Source organism: Athene noctua, chromosome 8 (genome assembly GCF_965140245.1).
Source record: "Athene noctua chromosome 8, bAthNoc1.hap1.1, whole genome shotgun sequence".
Taxonomy (NCBI): domain Eukaryota; kingdom Metazoa; phylum Chordata; class Aves; order Strigiformes; family Strigidae; genus Athene; species Athene noctua.
In genome coordinates, this window is record NC_134044.1 from 761,526 (window position 1) to 779,154 (window position 17,629).

At 44.2% G+C, this 17,629-nt stretch overlaps 1 protein-coding gene across 4 annotated transcripts; it reads left to right on the plus strand.

Moving 5' to 3' along the window:
* The first annotated feature begins 822 nt into the window (after positions 1 to 822).
* On the plus strand, positions 823 to 17,617 carry PPP1R7 (protein phosphatase 1 regulatory subunit 7). Of its 4 annotated transcripts, none has more exons than XM_074912328.1 (11): positions 823 to 904; positions 1,601 to 1,678; positions 1,846 to 1,968; positions 6,182 to 6,237; positions 7,199 to 7,264; positions 7,916 to 8,046; positions 8,907 to 9,069; positions 12,462 to 12,578; positions 13,535 to 13,639; positions 14,576 to 14,662; positions 17,216 to 17,617. In XM_074912328.1, exons 2-11 carry the CDS (start codon positions 1,636 to 1,638, stop codon positions 17,390 to 17,392), a joined length of 1,068 nt encoding a protein of 355 aa, XP_074768429.1. In that variant the 5' UTR covers positions 823 to 904; positions 1,601 to 1,635; the 3' UTR covers positions 17,393 to 17,617. The 4 variants fall into 4 exon arrangements, with proteins under 4 accessions (XP_074768429.1, XP_074768431.1, XP_074768432.1 ...); XM_074912330.1 differs by lacking the exon at positions 1,601 to 1,678 and adding an exon at positions 4,751 to 4,756 and having other exon boundaries at positions 839 to 904; positions 6,185 to 6,237; XM_074912331.1 differs by lacking the exon at positions 1,601 to 1,678 and having other exon boundaries at positions 841 to 904.
* Positions 17,618 to 17,629: the final 12 nt, after the last annotated feature.

The following is a 17,629-nucleotide window of genomic DNA, read 5'->3' on the forward strand; positions in this document are numbered from 1 at the left end:
CCATTACTGCTCGTTTTAAAAAGCAAAAGCTTTGGTAATTTGGGGTCATTCCCAGCGTAGAGACAGCACAACCCCGTCCCACACAGGGTACTGCCCGCCCCGCCCACCTTCCCGGGGCCACAGTCCTACCCCGCCAGCAATGAGGATCGGCCCCGGCCCCGGCCCCGGCCCCGGCCCCGGCCCCGGCCCCGGCCCCGGCCCCGGCCCCGGCCCCGGCCCCGGCCCCGGCCCCGGCCGGTCGGTCGCTCCTGAGGGCGGTGACCAGAGCTAGCGGGCGCGAGGAAGTGTGGGAGGGCTCAACAGCCGTATCGTCCAATAAACGAAGGCAGTGGGAGAGCGGCATGGAGGGCAGCCAATAGGACACCGGCGCGGGAAGAAGCAAAATTGATACCGCGCCCGGGGGGCTGTGCACCCCTCCGGCCTCTCCTTCCACCGCCGCCGCCACCGATGCCGCCCTGCTCCGAGCCCAGGCAGCCCTGGACGACCTGCCCCGGGCTCCACGCTCCGTAGGTGGAAGGCCCCTCCACAGGGTCACAACCGCCCTCCGAAGAGCCTGTAGGCGGAACGGCGAGGCTGGCAGCAGCTCGTACGGCCTCGGACCGCTGGGGAGGGAGCCGGGCCGCCGCGCCCAGCGCCGCCGCCGCTTCCCGCCCCGCCAGCAGGAACTACAGCTCCCAGAAGGCCGCGGGGCGCGGCCCGGCGCGCACGCGCGTTGGCCGTCGTGGCCGGGCTCTGCCCCGCCCCCTCGGCGCGCCTCCGGCGGACGCGATTGGCTGCGGCGCGTCGCGAACCACGGGGTCTGATTGGCTGCGGTCACGGTCGAGGCGGTTTCCGGAAGGGGGTGGTGGGAGGAGAAGCAATATGGCGGCGGAGAGCGGTGAGGGGCCGCAGGAGATGATGGAGGGTGAGAGCCCGTCGGGGTCCGGCACGGCTGCGGCCGCTCAGGGGGGTTGGAGCGGCCCGCTCCTCGGTGGGGCGGTTACCAGCTGCGTGCGGTGGGGCTTGCGGGCCCTCCACGGCCCGGCAGCCCCCGGGTGCCCATCCCGAGGGCGACTGCCCGTGGGCACCGGGGCCCTGGCTGGCGCGGAGCGGGGGCGGGCCGGCCGGGCGGTGGGGGGTGTGTTACCTGGGGCTTGGCGTGATGCCTTCCACCCGTCTCGCGGGGCCTCCACTCACGAGAGGTGGAAGAAGTGGGTTTGTAGAGATGACCGTGACATGAAAAATAAAGATAATGAGAAAGAAATCCCCTGGCATGGCGTTACTTTTCCTCAGTCGCCCCATGAAACGAGAGCAAATACTGAGGGGGGGCCGAGGAGGAGTGAGGAGCTTCAGGTCCCCAGGGCCAGGGTGGCCACCAGACTTGTAGCTGGGTAAACGGTGAAGGGATCTCGCAGGTTGTGCTGGGGAGAGGGTTGCTTTTATCTGCAGAGATCTTTTAATATTTTTTTTTTTTATGCCTTCACTTCTTTGTGTCATTGGTACTATTGTACATGATACTGATTTTTACCTAAAAGCTTTTAAAATGTAATAGTTCTAGTTCCATTTCCGTAATCTTTGGAATTACACTTCATTGATATAAGAAATTTCCTTTTTCCTCCAGTCTTCTTCCCAGATTGTTGGTTTTAGGAAGATGTGATGGGAGGAAAAAGTGCATCCAAAATCAAAGTAGAAACGAGGGGTAAGAGGCCTTTTATTTAAGACTAAACCTTTCATTTAGTTAACTTAGGATTTCTACTAACTGCATAATGGTATATGTGAATCCTGGTTATTATATCTGCTTGCTACTTCTTCCCCCAATCCCACTGCTGAAAATAGCCTAATTCTGCTATTATGTATCTTGTGCAGTTGATAAGCGGATTGAATCGGAGGAGTCGGGAGACGAAGAAGGGAAGAAGCAAGCGGTTCGCTTAGTAACAGACCTCAGTCAGCAGAGCCTGAGGGATGAGCAGAATGGCGAGAACTCCGCAGGTACCTTCCAACCTAAAGATCGCGTTAGGAAGTGTCACCTTACCCATGTGTACGGTAGGGCACGTGTATCAGTGCTTTGTGTTCCTTGTGGCTATGTGATGGTTGTATCAATGTTAGTGAACAATGTGAATCTGCCTTAGAACCATCTCCTTTAAAAAGAAATAAATGATAGTGTTATCGTTGCTAAAATAAAGCTGCCTTTTTTTATGGAACCACCGATACTAGACCTTTGGGAGTTTTTATTTATTTATCCATCCACATTTCTCTCTGAAATCAGTATCAAAACGCAAAACGTATTTATTCATACTTTTTTTGTGGAAACATAATAACTTTCTATGGAAAGATGCTGGAAGTGTTCATTAGAAGTAGACATAAGCAGCTTTTCATAATTCTGCTTTAGTGTATGTAGATTTTACCTAAAGAGCTGCCAAATTCCTTTGGAAGGCAAAGATGACTATTTCTAGATAGATGGAAGGAAGCTGTATGTTTTGGTTTTTTAATTTAAAAATTCTAAGACATACCGAAATTATATGTTTGAATCCTCTTGACTTTAAACTTTTGCTACTGTTTTTATTAGAATATGGGGTAGAAATCCTGACTTTTAAAAGCCTGTGTTTGTTGGAAGGGTTTGATTTCAGTAGCTTGCATAGAATTTGCCAAAGCAGATCCATTTCTGAAGACCCTGTATGGCAATATGATTTGGGCTTTTGGTGCTAGCTAACAACCCAAAAGGTAATAGCATCCTTTTATTAGAGATGTTCATGGGATTATTATTGGTCTGGAAATGTAAGTGAAATAATACAGCAAATCTTGTGCAGCAAATTTTAATCCTTTTTGACTGCATTTACTGCAAATCCCTCCTAATCTTAACCTTGCCCGTTAGAATTTGCAAAAGTATTCTCCCAACTAGTTAATTATGATGAGAATTTTAAATCTCATGTGCTAACTAAATGAACTCTTATCTAGGTCTTAAATCATTGCTGATAGTGAAAAAAAACCCCTATTAATTAAAAAATGCTGTGGAGATATCTGTGAAAGTGTAAGAGAACGCCTCGCAAATTGTTGCACTGCATCGTTAATAGCAGCCATGCAGATCAGTCAGTCACAGTTTTCCTTTCCATGCATGTAACACTGAGCGTTTGTTCAGCTGATGTGATTTAGCTGTGTGTTTGAGGTTATATTTTGTACGTTGTTCCCCCAGGAATTATAATATTAGAGAAAATACTTCAAGTGACGTACTTTTTATTCCAGGGAAAGCAAGAAAAACACATTCAGACTTGGTTGCTGAATTACACTGGATATGATTTAACGTAATGACTGTATTGTTACTTCTTCCAAACTGTTGGGATTCAGAAAACTTCTAGTGCAGAAACCAAGCAGAGGAATAATTTTGGAACATTTGAGTTAGTTTCCACAGCCAGCTTTGAGTTTCTCGGCTGAAAGGAAAATGAAGAGTTTTCCACATTTTTTCACAGAAGGTCATAAATAGAAAGAGCTCAAGCAGCTGAAATTTCAAATTCATCATTTAGGTAATTCTCTGAGGAATAGCGCCTCTGTTTAGAAAGCTTATAACTCATCTATTTATAATATTTTTCATGCATATGCAGTTAAAAAGTGTAGTTAGGCTCTTAGTTGCTTTAAATGCTTGTGGTACTGTGAACTTACATAACTCAGTAACTACTGTTCTGTACATTCTGAATTTGGGTTTCCTGAATGTCAGATTTTCTTCCTACATCTGCAAAGCTGTGTAGCTTGCAGGCATGGGTTACACAAAAATTCACTTAAGTAACTTCACTGCCAGAGCAATGTTTTCCCCTTGAGAAACCTGATGCATTAAAAAACTGTGGACTGAAGCACTGTTTCATACTTGCCGCATGCAAGTGAAATTGTGGTTCTGTTTGTAAAGTGACTGTAAAAGGCTCAGTTTTGGTGTTTTACATCCACTTAGTTCATAAATAAAATGTTGGCTGATAATTGATAGGACTGTAAATTTGCGAGAACCATTTTTGTTTCCCTTCTTTGAGAAAAAATGAACTTCAACATTCTCTTACCAATAATGATTTATCGGTGTTACCAGTGTCCACATCTCACTCAGACTGCTGTATGGAGAGTGTTTTATAAAGAGTACGTAAACTTTGAGAGTTGACCTTATTGCATAAATGCCAGTGCCTCTGTGTTCAGTTTTAAATTGCTTTTATTTCAGTGAATTTGATACACATATCCTGTGTGATTTGGTTTGGCACCTTTGGAACTTGAGTGCTTATTTTCCGTGCTGGCTCTGCCAGGACTGGTCACTCAAAGCCATATGGCAAAAATATAAGGAACTACCCTTTGACAGAGCCAAGAACAGAGTATTTAATACACTACCAAAACCAATTGTGTATAAATGGTCTGTAATGGGTGCTGTGATAAAACATGTGATTTTCTAGAGAAGGCTGCCAGCCAAACAAGGTCGAAGAATTTTTTTTACTTGACTTTTATTTTTGCTGAAGAATTTTTATTTTTTTTTTTACTGAATATGTGACTGGCTTTACTGTTGGACAACTTTAAAGACTCAAAAGTACAAGTTTTCTCACCATGAGCACCATCTTACTGCTAGTACAATTTAATACGAGGGGAATAGTTTGGGTTTGTATGTGATCTCAACTGTTGTTCCAAACTCAGGCTGTGTTCCTGTTAGCTGTAAATTCAGCTAGGGTGCTTGTTTGGCTTGGAGCACTTTGTGCTGGCAGCCTTTGCACCCTAGTAATAGGTCAAAGAGATGCAGCCATGGTAGCAGCAGAGGAGGGTATCCCACTCCCCTGCTGAAGTGCTTCTGATCTGGAAGAAAAATAAGAAAATTCACGAGTTTTCCACTGCTGAAATGCTGACAGACACATGCAGGCATGTTAGTTCAATGTCACAAAGCCTACCAGCTCATTTTGCATCCCCAAAATATAATTCATGCTCCCCGCTCATTTATACTATAAAGAATATTAAAAGATGATGGACAGAGGATTGCTTTTCAGTCCTAACTTCTGAGTTCAGTTAATGCTCTTTCCTGTTCCAATGCCCAGGTAAGACCAGTAGCCCAAATACAGCAAGGTAAAGGGTGGTGTGTGGAGCTATCAAAACCCTGGAGTTCGATGGCAGTATTAAAAGTGGTAATGCTTGTACTGTTCATCCTTGCTTCATACAATGCTATTTACAATGCCAAGCATCAGAAGGAAAAACACTCATTAAGTATTGGGGACATTTGGCATCTACAAGGGTGTTGTAACCATGCTGGGCTATAAAAATAATCATTATTTCTGGGTTGGTGGCATGAGCTTGCATACAGTAATACAGGCATTGATGCAAAGCCTTTGGGATTTGACTGTAAAGTTCCTTGGGGTTTTGGCAGTACATACAGAAGCTACACACATGAAGTGGGTTGCATGTTGTATGACTTTTGCAAAGCTGAATTAGCCTTTCTTTGGAAATTGATGCAACCAGCACACAATCTTCAACAAATTGGAACTGGTCATGAATTATTCAGCATGAATGTATCCAGTAAACTTCACTCCCTCTTGTGCTGTGATAGAAGCACAGCAAATGTTGGGCTGTCTTCCAGGGCTGTAAAGGCATTTCCCAAGAAAAATCTATGCAGTGTGATAAACAATGTTTTCTAGCATATTAGTGAGTTCAGTCAAACAAAAGAAGGGAGATCCGTGCAAAAGTCTACACAACATTGACATAAACTGGCAGTGTTTATGGAAGACAAGCTGAAGGGTGGGATGGCCAAGATGCTTGGTCATGCCTGACACTATTGCTAGACAGTTTAGATTCCTTCTTGGAGATGTTGTATTAGGTTGTCAGGAGCACAGGCACTTTGGATGATGTAGAGATGAAACCCTAAGTGTAAAGAAAAGGAATCCTCCTCAGATCAGTCTTAAGACAGCATTATTCAGCAGCCACACAGGCAGGCCATGGAAAGTGCTGTTCTTTCTGTCTTTTGCATCTCAGCATGAAATTCTGTTGTTAAGAAAGCTTTTTTTCCACAGCTACCTGTCATGATGAAAGCCAGATAGGTGAGGTCTAGTTATAATGCAGCAGAATATCTGAACTGTGCATCTCCTGTGTTTGTTCTTCTGAGGAGCGTTTGCTCCCTTTGTCTCTCCAGATACTAGCCACTGTTACCTTGTCTTTAGCTACCAGGTAGCAGAAGTTTATAATGTATTTGCTTCTCCTGCAGCAGAAGCAGAGACGCCAGTGGACATGGAGACAATTAGCCTGGACCCAGAAGCTGAGGTAAAGGCACATTTTTGTCATGGGCTTTATACAGCGGGAGAAAAAGGGAGGCAAAGGCAAGTATTGAAACCTGGTTAGAAGATCTGATTCTTCTGGAAGTGCTGGCTACCGTGATCTTCCCCAGAATCGATTCAGAGCCTTTAGACTAGAAGTAGAGGTGTTTTATTCTCAATCAGTAGCTGAAACATTTTGGTACTAATTTAGAATTTTAAATTAAGCATGGAGGCACTGAAAGTGAAGCTATGCTGCCAGCATTATTGACGGGCTATGACTTTTTATGAGAATATCTTTAATGAACTGATCGCTGCTGTCAGACCCATGATTTGTAACTGGCACAGCTACTTCACCAGCCTCGTGCCTTGGCATTGACAGCCTCGTGAGCCTGTTAGCTGGAGAGTTTTTGAGCTTGGGTGGTGAGGTGCTCTGTTTCTCTTTGACTGACCTGCAAAACTGGAACATATGGAGCTGGACAGCACAGATGTGAAGTGCATCAGCTGATTGCCAGTGCAGAGTTAATGTTCACAGAACCAGCAGATTATTTGAACCGTCAGTGGTTTTTGTTCATCTGAGTCCTTGAACTGGAAATAGCAAGGTGTGTTCCAGTTAAGCCCTAGAAAAGTGGGTAATTTTATGCAACACTTCATTCGTTCTAGACAGCACAATTTCTGTAAATTCAGAATTTACCACAAAAGATTTCTAATTTTGGCAAAACAATACTCAGACTCAGAAAAGGGCTGTTGCCGTTTTGCAGATACTGTGTTTGCAGCTGACAAGCTGAGGCCACATGCTTCACCTGTGCTGGTAAAATCATGTACCAGTTCAATTTTCACAAGCTCTTTGAAGGGAAGTTTTAATGAGCTACATATTTTGCAAGACTATAATTTTCCTTAGAACCGAGTACAAGGTTGGTCTTTGAAGAGTGTTTTGAAACAACTGCTGAATTCCTCCATTTCTCTTTCAGGATGTTGACTTGAATCATTTCCGAATCGGGAAGATTGAAGGATTTGAGGTGCTCAAGAAAGTGAAGGTAACAGTCCTAAGAACTAGGGAATGCCTCTTGGAACTGGAGATTTTGCATATCTAACCTTTAAGAGGACAGATACAGGAGTCTCTTTTTGTCTGAGATCCTAATGAGTTCGTGTTTAACTGAAGGAGGTAGCATTTACCCATTTGTCTAGTAGTAATAAAAATCCTGGAGTTTTACAAGTTGTTTTTGGAAGTGGATGAGAGTGCATCAGGGCTCATCCTGAGAGATCCATTCTGTACTTGCACAGCAAGCTTAATATAAAATAATGTAGATTGGAAAGGACCTCTGGAGGTCTCTTGTAAACCCCTACTCAAAGCAGGTCCAGTTAGAACGTGTTGCTTAATGCCTTCTCCAGTCAAGCTCTTGAGTATTTCCAAGAATGGAGATTACATAGCCTTTCTGGGCTGCTATTACAGTGTCTGACCATCTTTGTGGTTAAAAATTTGACTTCTGTAGAGTAGGAATAAACCAAGAAGATTGTATTTAAAAAAACCCACAAAAAGCAAACAAACAAACAACCCCAAAAAAACCCCAACAAAACTTAATGAGGAAAAAAAACCCCAGCCTTATTGGCTGTATGCCAAAAGGCATTACATGCTGTCATTCATATCCATTTCCCTGTTTGTTTTTAAACTTTTCCCCAACTATTAGACTCTATGTCTCCGTCAGAATTTGATTAAGCGCATTGAGAACCTGGAGCAATTGCAGACCTTGCGGGAACTGGATCTCTATGACAATCAAATTCGGAAGATCGAGAACTTGGAATCTCTGGTGGAACTTGAGTGAGTCCAGGGGAAAAAGCAGAATTAGGTTGAGGGTGGTTTGCCACTCACTGAGTTACTCATGTTGTACATCAGTATTTATCACCCAGGCCTTTCTCATGATTCATTCGCATGCTCTGTGGAGGATAATGTCCATTCTCCATTGATAGTTCACCTACCCAGTAAATTACTTTCATTATCCTGAAGCTCATCAGGGACAGCCAGCTGGAAATGAGATGTGTGCTGTAGAAGGCAGCAAGAATGACAGGTGCAGGTGCGGAAGTGTTCAGGCACCCCTCGCTCTTGGCAGCGAGAGCTCCATATAAGAGGGTTTTATTCCTGCAAAAAATGACAAGAGATTTCAGGTGAGATTAGGACTTTTTTTGCAGGGTGTTAGGAAAGGAGAAGTGCTCTTCCCAGTTTCTGGCACTTGTCTGTGATCACTCTGGAGATACATTACAAAACTATTCCCACTGGGGCGAGGAGGGCTGACCTACTTCCACAGCCATAACTGCTTCATGCTTATGGGAGGCCTTGGCATTTTCCTGTCAGAGGCAGAACTTGTAGGCACGTCCCTTTCCCAGGGAATATGCAGTACTGGAGATGGGCTTTCTCCCACGGTGACAGGTCTGTGGCTGGGTGAAATGGTGACTGTCTTCTGCATGTGACTTGTTGTTTTTTTGGTTTTTTTTCCCCTGACACACTGTAACGTTTGTTGTCATTCCTGATAAAAAGAAATGACACTTCTGACTCTAGCTTCCAGGCCTAGCAAAGTGCTTGATCTCTGCAGATAGTGAGATTCCCCACCAATTTACAAGTGCATTTTCCAGAATCATCTGTGCCTGATGGACTGAAGACACCTTTGTTTTGTTTTACTTCAGGATCCTGGACATCTCCTTTAATGTTCTGCGACACATTGAAGGACTAGATCGGCTTACCCAACTAAAAAAACTCTTCCTTGTCAACAACAAGATCAGCAAAATTGAGAACTTGAGCAACTTGCAGATGCTACAGATGTTGGAGTTGGGATCCAATCGAATTCGGGTAGGCTTGTTCTACAAGATATCAGTGGGAGAGTTTTGAGCTCTCCAACTCTCTCTTCAGCTTGGAATTAGCCTTTTCTGAAAGTGTACTTCATTGTCTTTTACTTGCAGTTTTGTTGTTCTTATTGTTCCAGTCATTTAATGTGTAATTGCTTATTGCTGCGCATGCTGGATCTTTTAATTCTGTATGCATGTAGTAGCCTGGCTACTAAATTACTGAATTTATTAATTTCTCTTTTGAACTCATTCATCCCCTTTTCCAGATGATGGTTTCCTCCTGCTAGAGAGTCATACCTATCAAAACTAGCAATTACTGTTTTCTCTTACCTTCCTAGAGGCTGGCACTGTGTTGATAAAACCTGTTGAGTGCAAATTTAACTCTGGTTTGATTTGTGTGTGTACTTGATAACCTGCTCGGTCTCACTCAGGAAAAAGATTTTCTTGAGGCTTTGCTCGAAATGCCTCAAAAACCTGGTACTGTTGATTACTTTTTTTTATTGTGCAGTTTGTGACTTTTTCAATTTAGGTGATTTAAAATCTGTGCCAGTGAAAGGGAAGCAGTTCTGAATAGTCACTCCTGTCCTTAAGGTATGCTTTGCTGCATTTTATGCAGTTTGCAAGAGAACTGGTGAAACAGATGACACAAAAGACTTGCAACGTGCCGAGTAAACTATTAATTTTTTAGAAGCTTTTTCAATTATATGTGCTTTAGAAAATACTTGTAACAGATGAGTGCATTTCAATCTGAAAACTAAGTTGGCACTCCCCGTTTACAATCTCTGAAAAATTACTTGTTATGCTGAAAGAGCAAATTAGGAAAAAACCTGTTTGTCCTCTGTATTTGAAGCCTTGTGGAAGCATGCTTCTCTTTCTAGAAAAGAAGGAAACTTCAGCTATTATGAACAGCCTTTTAAGGCAGAAATGTGTGCTGCTTTTATGAACTGGAAAAATTTTATTTTGCTCCTAAAGCTAAACTAGACCGAATTCTTTTTGATCCAGAGAAATTTCTACTTTGGAAATTAGATTGCTTAGTGGAATAAATCTAGAGTGTGAGAACATCAGCCAGATCAGATGAGTGATTAGGAACCTTGGAGTTGCTAAATACACTGATCCTTACATTTCAAAAGCTGGGTTAAGCAAAACTGTACTGTATTCCATATCTAAGCATCATTACCTTCTGGAAAAAAAAAAATTCCAGCTAGATTTCTGAATTGATACTTAAGATTGCCACCAATGTTGTCGAGCCTTTATGTCTTTATATCTATCTATGTATCTTTATATGTATCTACCTATATCTTTTAAACAATTAGGTCAGATTTATTTTATGTGTGTTTGCTCAGTGTTGAGCCTGAGCATATTAACAACAAAACCCCCTGAAGTTATCACTGTATAGGTAACACAAGCTTCTTAAATGACTTTATTTTTAGCTTTTTTTTCTGTTTATCTGTTAATTCTGTTCTGGCTTCTTCAAACAGCACTGCTCTATACTTCTGATTGCTTTACTGGAGTAAGTAACTTGTGCCTAGGCTAGGCATGAAGAAATACATCTCATGTCATTTGGGGGCACCTAGAACCCTTCTGATAGTTTTCTGTTGGTGGGGTGGCCTAGCTCTGTGCTTTACAGGTGGGCATGTCTGTAACCCTTCAGGGTGAAGGCCTATGGACTGTCTGTCCAGGCAGCATTCTTGACTCTGAGGTGCCTCATACACTCATCCCCTGGGCATTAAATTGTCCACAGTAATGCTGTCTTAGTCCCTTTGCTGCACACTGAACCTTCAGAGTGCACTTACTCTGGAGTCCGTCATGACTTACTAAGTACTTGTAGTTCTGATCCTTTTGTATGAATGGTGAGGAAGCAGAACTTTATGCTTGAGCTGATACATTTCATGCTTTTTTCCAAAGTTGGACTGAGGCAAGCACTTCTTTATTTGTTCGTTAGGTTTTTTTCCCCCCTCATGTCCATCTGTTCCATGCTCTCACTTAAGTATCGCGCTTTTATAGATTTAAGTAGCTTTTTTTTCCCCTGTTTCTTCTCAGTATCCTCAGAGTCCAAAGTATTTCCTCCTCAGGGCTGGGGAAGCTACCAGTGAGCAACAAATCTATCATTTTCTTGCAAGGTCAAAATAGGGGTAAGTCCACAGGCTAGAAGGAGGGTGAATCCAAATCTGAGCTGATAAACACCTTATGTTGAATCTGTTGGCAATTGGGGGATAGAGGTTGAAAAGCTTCTTTCCTTTCCAGAGTGTATCTGTAAATTAATTGTGTGTGTGTGTGTTCATCTTCCTTCCTTTGTTTATACACATGCAGGTGAACATGGGCACACACACACACACACACATTGGTGCTAGGACTCAGGGTCCTGTCTCACCAGCACTGCTGGTCTCTGAAACTCTGCCAGGCAAGAAGGATGTGGAAGAGCTGACGTGACACAGGGTACTCGAGCACAGATGCACGGCTCTGTGTGTACCTATATTCATGTTACTGTTCTTCTGTGATCCGAAGTCTATTTTTAAAATTTTTTCTCTTGTAACAGCACCTTTTTTTGAATTAAGAGGCTTTCCCCTCCAAGAAAACATTGTGTTTTCTTTTCTTCTGTTTACAGGAGTCTTTTTCCCACCCTTTTTCCCTTTTCGTGCCCTCTCTTCTGTTCATGTGTTCTGATGCCTCACAGAGATCCTTATTTTTTCTCACTGAAGGCTGAGCTCAGGACTTAAGCTAGTGTAGTGTGTATGTTCTGCCAGTAGCATGTATATTTAAAACATGTACATCACTTAAATTGGTATGTGTATGTTCTGCCAGCAGTGTGAATATATAGCCAGTAGTTAAATACCTTAACACACACACCCATGAGACATTTAACCTTGCTTAGGACAGAGAAACTGTTGTGCAGAGAAGCTAAACAGCTTGCCTCTGGTTTATGCAGTCACTGATGGTCAGGACTAAATTTGCAAATTTTATTTTCTCCTCCCAGATTCTCTTTTCATTCACTAGTGACAGATTTTCCATGCATCATGAATATCTCCCGCCCTGGATACACCTCATGGCCCAGGGAATGTCACTTCCAGTGCTCCGTGAGCCTTTTTATTCTCTGTTCTTCCTGCCTGGACAGTGGAGGCAACAGCTAGGACAAAGCAATGGGACCCTTGTGGAAAATCATCAAACAGTAGTGCCACAAGCCAGCTGTCCCACGGGCTGAGATGACTCACTGCACAAAGCCCTGCTCTTGGGTCGCCAGGGAGGCCCTACCTTGAGCACACGTTGTGTGTGGAATTGACAGACTTGTGTTTCTCAGGAGCGCAGCTCCACGTGTCAAGGCAGGAAAATGCCACCCGCATCTACAGGTTGGAGTTTTGCATCACAGCAATAACACCGTCTCCTTTGGTCATCTTGCAGGCAATTGAAAATATTGACACCTTGGCTAATCTTGACAGTCTGTTCCTTGGAAAGAATAAAATCACAAAGCTGCAGAATTTGGATGCACTGACAAACTTGACTGTGCTCAGTATACAGGTATTGATTCTACTTTGTACTCTTACGTTCTGAACAGCCTCGGTTACACAAACCACCTTGTAATTTATAAGGTGTTCTGAATCAGCAGGTCCTCAGTGTTTGAGTTGTACTCCTGTACTGGAAGAAAGTGTGATATTCTCTGTGCTTTCTTTTCTCATACTTCCATACTAAGTGAGATTGACAGACACTGATAAAATGATAAAACAAATGTTTGATTTTTATGGAAGAGAGAACAGGAAATTAATTTTATCCCCCATTTTCTTCCTGAAATACTCTTTCCTAATATATTACAATAACATCAAATGAGTTATGCCAGGGAAGTCATTATAATGGCAGTGGCTCAGTGTTGCTGCCTTCTTCCTGCAGAAGGAAGAAATGCGAGCAAGCCTGTGCTAAATGAAACCTGTCCTTAATGCCCTTATGGAAGGTTTCTTCCTTTTTAAAAGGTGGCGTAAAAGATACTCAGCTAATTTCTTTCATTGAGTCTCCTCATCCCTAAGACAGTACTATTGCATTGTAATATCTTACAGCTGTTGGTAAGAAAGGCATACTCACTACATGTTGTAGTACCCATATGCATCATTATTCTGTAGTTCTACAGGCTGTGCAGAGTTATGTACAGCAGAGTGTACTGGGATTGAAGTGTTGTAACTTCCCTTTTGACCATTCTGTTGAAAAGACCTTCAAAATGAATGCTATTAATACTTAGGCCTGTTGCTTCTAAAGACACCAAGTGGAAAACTTTCAGGCTACAACTTTGGTTGGGAAGCTCGGTCTGATGATTCTAAACTTAGAGACCGGCTACCACGGAGCTTCCTTGTGCCTCAGTGGTACACAGATCAGACTTGCTGAGCTCATGAGATCAGTGTGGACCCACACAGACTGTTTCCCTTTCCCATCCATACTTCAGAGAAATGCTTGTTTAGAGTGGGCTTAAACTGCTCTTTCCCTTTCAGAATAACCGTCTGACCAAGATTGAGGGGCTGCAGAGCTTGGTGAATTTGCGTGAGTTGTACCTCAGCCACAATGGCATCGAAGTCATCGAGGGACTGGAGAACAATGTGAGCGGGCTCTTGCTAACTGTGTGACAGAACTGTTGCACTAAGGTGCTCCTCTTAGTGGTTGTGCTTTTCTGGAAGTTTTTTGTTCCTCAGCTTCTCCAGTTACATGCCAGGGGCCTGAGTATCTTGAAAAGACCACAAAGATTCAAGCACTTGTTATATTAAAATATCTTGCATGGGTGAAGCTCCTCCAGGTCTTCTGGAGTAGAACTCTTTTTTTCAAGACCTGGGAAGGGGAAGCACAAGCTGATACACAAATACAGCAGCCTGCCTGGTCTTCAGCAGTGGAAAGCCTGATGGCCACAGCTGGCTGTCTCTGCTCCAGCCTTTCGGACAGTAGTTTGTAGATAATCAAGAGTTCTTTTCAGTAGGACAACAACTGGAGCTGGGAGTGAGAGAGACAAGCTGTGGCATGTGGCTTGCCTTCGTGTCAGTGTACATTTCTGCATTTCTGGGGAGGATTGATTTCACAGAAGCCTGCAGCATTTTTGTTCTCACCCAACAGTAGATGGCATTATCAGAGAGCAGAGACAATCTGGAACTTAACTGGCTGTCTGCAAGGCAGAAAAAACCCTTTTTTCTAAAACTGTTGGGTTTTCTGCTGCAGAAAGTTTGTTTGCTGCTTGAGGGGGGCACTTCTGATCTGATTTTTAATGGATTCCTCCTCTTAATGTACTATGAGGAAATCTCACTTTTTAGGAGCCCTTGGCTGGTAGTTGCCATCTGGGCAGTAATTGCTTTTATTTTTGTCACATGGCTTCTGGGAGGTGAGTAACCCAGCTTAAGTAAAAACAGTTTTCCTTACTATATTTAGGCAGTGCTTGTAAGCAGCTGGCAATAATGTGTCTTTGCTTCTGACAGTTTCCAAACTGAAAAAAGTGGGACCGAGAAGATGAAAGGAAACCTGGTCTAATGCTTTTGTGTTTGCTTGTCTAGAACAAACTCACAATGCTGGACATTGCATCCAACAGAATCAAGAAGATTGAAAATATCAGTCACCTAACAGAGCTGCAGGAATTCTGGGTAAGAGCAGGCTGGAGCTGTTCCCCAAAATGTCTGTACAGCGGCGAGGGAATCCCTGCTGATGGGAGCAGTGGGAGGGTGGTGAACATGTGTGTCTTGGAGTAACCTCTTCTTGTTCTGGTGACCAACTTTAAGATCTTGACAGTCTGCATGGATAGAGTATGATGATTTCCCTCTAAGGAAACAGATGAGCATAAAATATTCTTTGCAGGGCTTTGCTTAGTGGTAACAAGCCTGTCTCTAGCGAGGAAATAGGCCCTGCCTTCATGCTTGTGATGGTTATGAAACAGCCCTACTGTGCTCTATTTTTGCAGATCTCTGCTTTCTTTAAGTGAGCATGACAGTGTAATGGGGGAAGCTGATACTGTCTCACCACTGCACCAGAGCACAGTACCTGTTTAGAGCAGAGTCAATATGTTCATGTCCTTACAAATATGAAGAAAACAAAAACCATCATGTGGTTTACTTCCATTCCTGTGAGGTAAATAACAACTGTTTAGGGTCACTTCTGTTTCTTTCTGGCACCCTAAATAGCAAAGCCCTTTGTCATTCGTAAGTCTGATCAGGAAATATGCAGAGACACCCCCTCCTGAAACATCAGTACCCTGCTGTATTTGGGAGCTGTGTACAAATCTGCTCAGATTTGGGGGAAAAAGCAGCACATGTCTGTGAGTTGGCATGTGCTTTAGCTCTTGTAGAATTTCTGCATGTCAAGGCTGAGAAGAAGAGTTGTGCTGCTTAATGTCTGTCATTTTAAGTTCAGTTATTTAAACTCTTGGGCAGAGGCTGAGATAAAAGGAGTGAAAAGCAGCTGCAAATGAAACCAATCTAGAGCTTGGAGTTCAGGCTACTTGGACTGTTTTCCTCATCTTGCAGTGTGGCTTAGCAGGTGGCAACTGGTGTTACCTGGCCGTGCTGGTTCCGTAAGGAACTCTTTAAATAACAGGAGCTGAGAAGCTCGTTTAATATGAGATCTTTGGAGACGTAAAAATAAGACAGCGCAGTGTGGCTGGCGTGGGACCTGTCATGACCCTTTGCAATTTCCTCCAGTCTTCCTCTTTGCTGTTGCTCTGCTTGCAGAAGGCAGCATTGCACAGCTGTTTCCACTTGTTTCACAGAAAGTAAGGGGAAGATCCTAACCTCACTGAACTTCCTTTGCAACAACACTAGTGCATTTAGAGTCCTTTGTCAAAGCAGAGCATTGGCCAAGATCTGTTAGCTGAACCTGGAAAATGCCTTCCTGGCTTTTTTCTGCTTTAGCACCGTTTTTAAAACTAAGATCATGTACTTTTTGATAAAGAGCAGGGCAGAATTTTCTTTGTTGCATCTACTTGTTTATATTTGTCACGACTGTAGAGTTGAAGCCACATAACAAAGTCCTTTAACACCTTAAGGAAGCAGAATTTTAAATCCTAGATACTGTGGGAATCTTCTAACAGCTTCCCAGCACCACCTCCCCGGTGGGGGCACTGGGACATCCGAAGGTCCAGTGACTTGGCCGCAGGGATGTTGCGATGAGCTGGAGCAGAATGAAGGAGCTAGGAGGTTTTTTTCTGATTCGTAGTCCAGGGGCTTAGCTACAAAACCATCTTCAGCTGGAACACTGGCAGTTCCAGAGGTGAAGCAGTTTTCTTTCGCTGAACTAGCTGGAAAAAATAAATCTGCGAGTCCACCGCTCAGCAAACAGTGTGCACAAAGGTTCCTGTTTACTGTGGGTGCCCAGTGTGAGGGGGGATAGTTGTTGAGGGGGGGCAGAGCCGATCCATTGATTTATTTTTTATTTTTTACATAAAGGTGGTATTGCTGTAGTGACTGCCTCTGTATCCAAAAGCAGAGGGTGGCTGCGGTGTCTGGGCTGGGCAGTGTCTGGCCAGAGCACACTTTGCTCCCTTGCCAGGCAGCGCAGCGTTCATCCCGGGGCGCCGGAGTTCCTCTGCGGTGCCCGCAGCAAGGCAGCACTGGGGCTGCCAGGGGCAGAACCTGAGCCACAGAGCTTGCTGCTTTCTCCGGAGTGCAGAAGCTGGTTTTGTGCCGCAGTGATGTAAAGGGGAGAGGAAAATGTCACTTTTCACATCAGCTTGACACCTTTTTGTAATGATTCCGGGGAAGTCATGAAAGACAAAGGTCACAGTGGAAGAAAATCTTCGTGTAAAGATTTCCATCCCTGAACTGAGCTGTGTATGGGCTGGGACACTACCAAGAGAGTGTCTGTGTCTTGCTGGCTCTTCCCCAGCAGACTGGTTGGACTGGATTCGCTGTCTGGGGGGTGTGGAGCACTGGAGCAGCTCCCCAGCACAGCGTGGCTGGCCGTGGTGAGCGAGGCCTGGAGTGTGGGATGGGAAAGCACATCTGGGAGGTTCCAGCGGGAGAAGGATGGTGTAGGCAGGGTGGTCTGTGTGTGCACGGGGACTGCACAGCGTCACTGCCCCCGGGGACTCCTGAGCCTACTGGGCAGGCTGCTGTGGCTTCACCTGGCCTAACCAGGTCCTGGCTAACCAGGCGTAGCCTGGAAGCATCTGTTTGTGTGTGAGTGTGTCTGTATGTGCTCTGCAGATGAATGATAATCTTGTTGAGAGCTGGAGCGACCTGGATGAGCTGAAAGGAGCGAAGAACTTGGAAACTGTCTATCTGGAGCGAAACCCCTTGCAGAAGGATCCCCAGTACCGGCGCAAAATCATGCTGGCGCTCCCCACCGTCCGGCAGATTGATGCCACGTTTGTTCGATTCTGAACCTCCTGCTGCCCCCACCCTCCTGCCCTTCTTGGAGAAATGTCCCAACTGGGTTTTTTATCCACTTACCACTCTCCAGGTCTTCAGTACACCGACACTCACAGAGCAAACGGTCAATAAAAGCACTGAATACCAGATCTTGTGTACAATGCACTCATTGTTTTTGAAATGTTGTTGTTATTATTATTCTTATTATTATTATTACTATTAAATCTTAACACAAGAGCCTTCCTTGTG

Excerpts from the sequence above, each read along its gene's own strand:
- PPP1R7 (XM_074912330.1), top strand. The coding sequence starts at position 862 with ATGGCGGCGGAGAGCGGTGAGGGGCCGCAGGAGATGATGGAGG. Across the intron at positions 6,238-7,198 it reads GCCTGGACCCAGAAGCTGAG|GATGTTGACTTGAATCATTT; the intron begins GTAAAGGCACAT and ends TTTCTCTTTCAG. Across the intron at positions 9,070-12,461 it reads TGGGATCCAATCGAATTCGG|GCAATTGAAAATATTGACAC; the intron begins GTAGGCTTGTTC and ends GTCATCTTGCAG.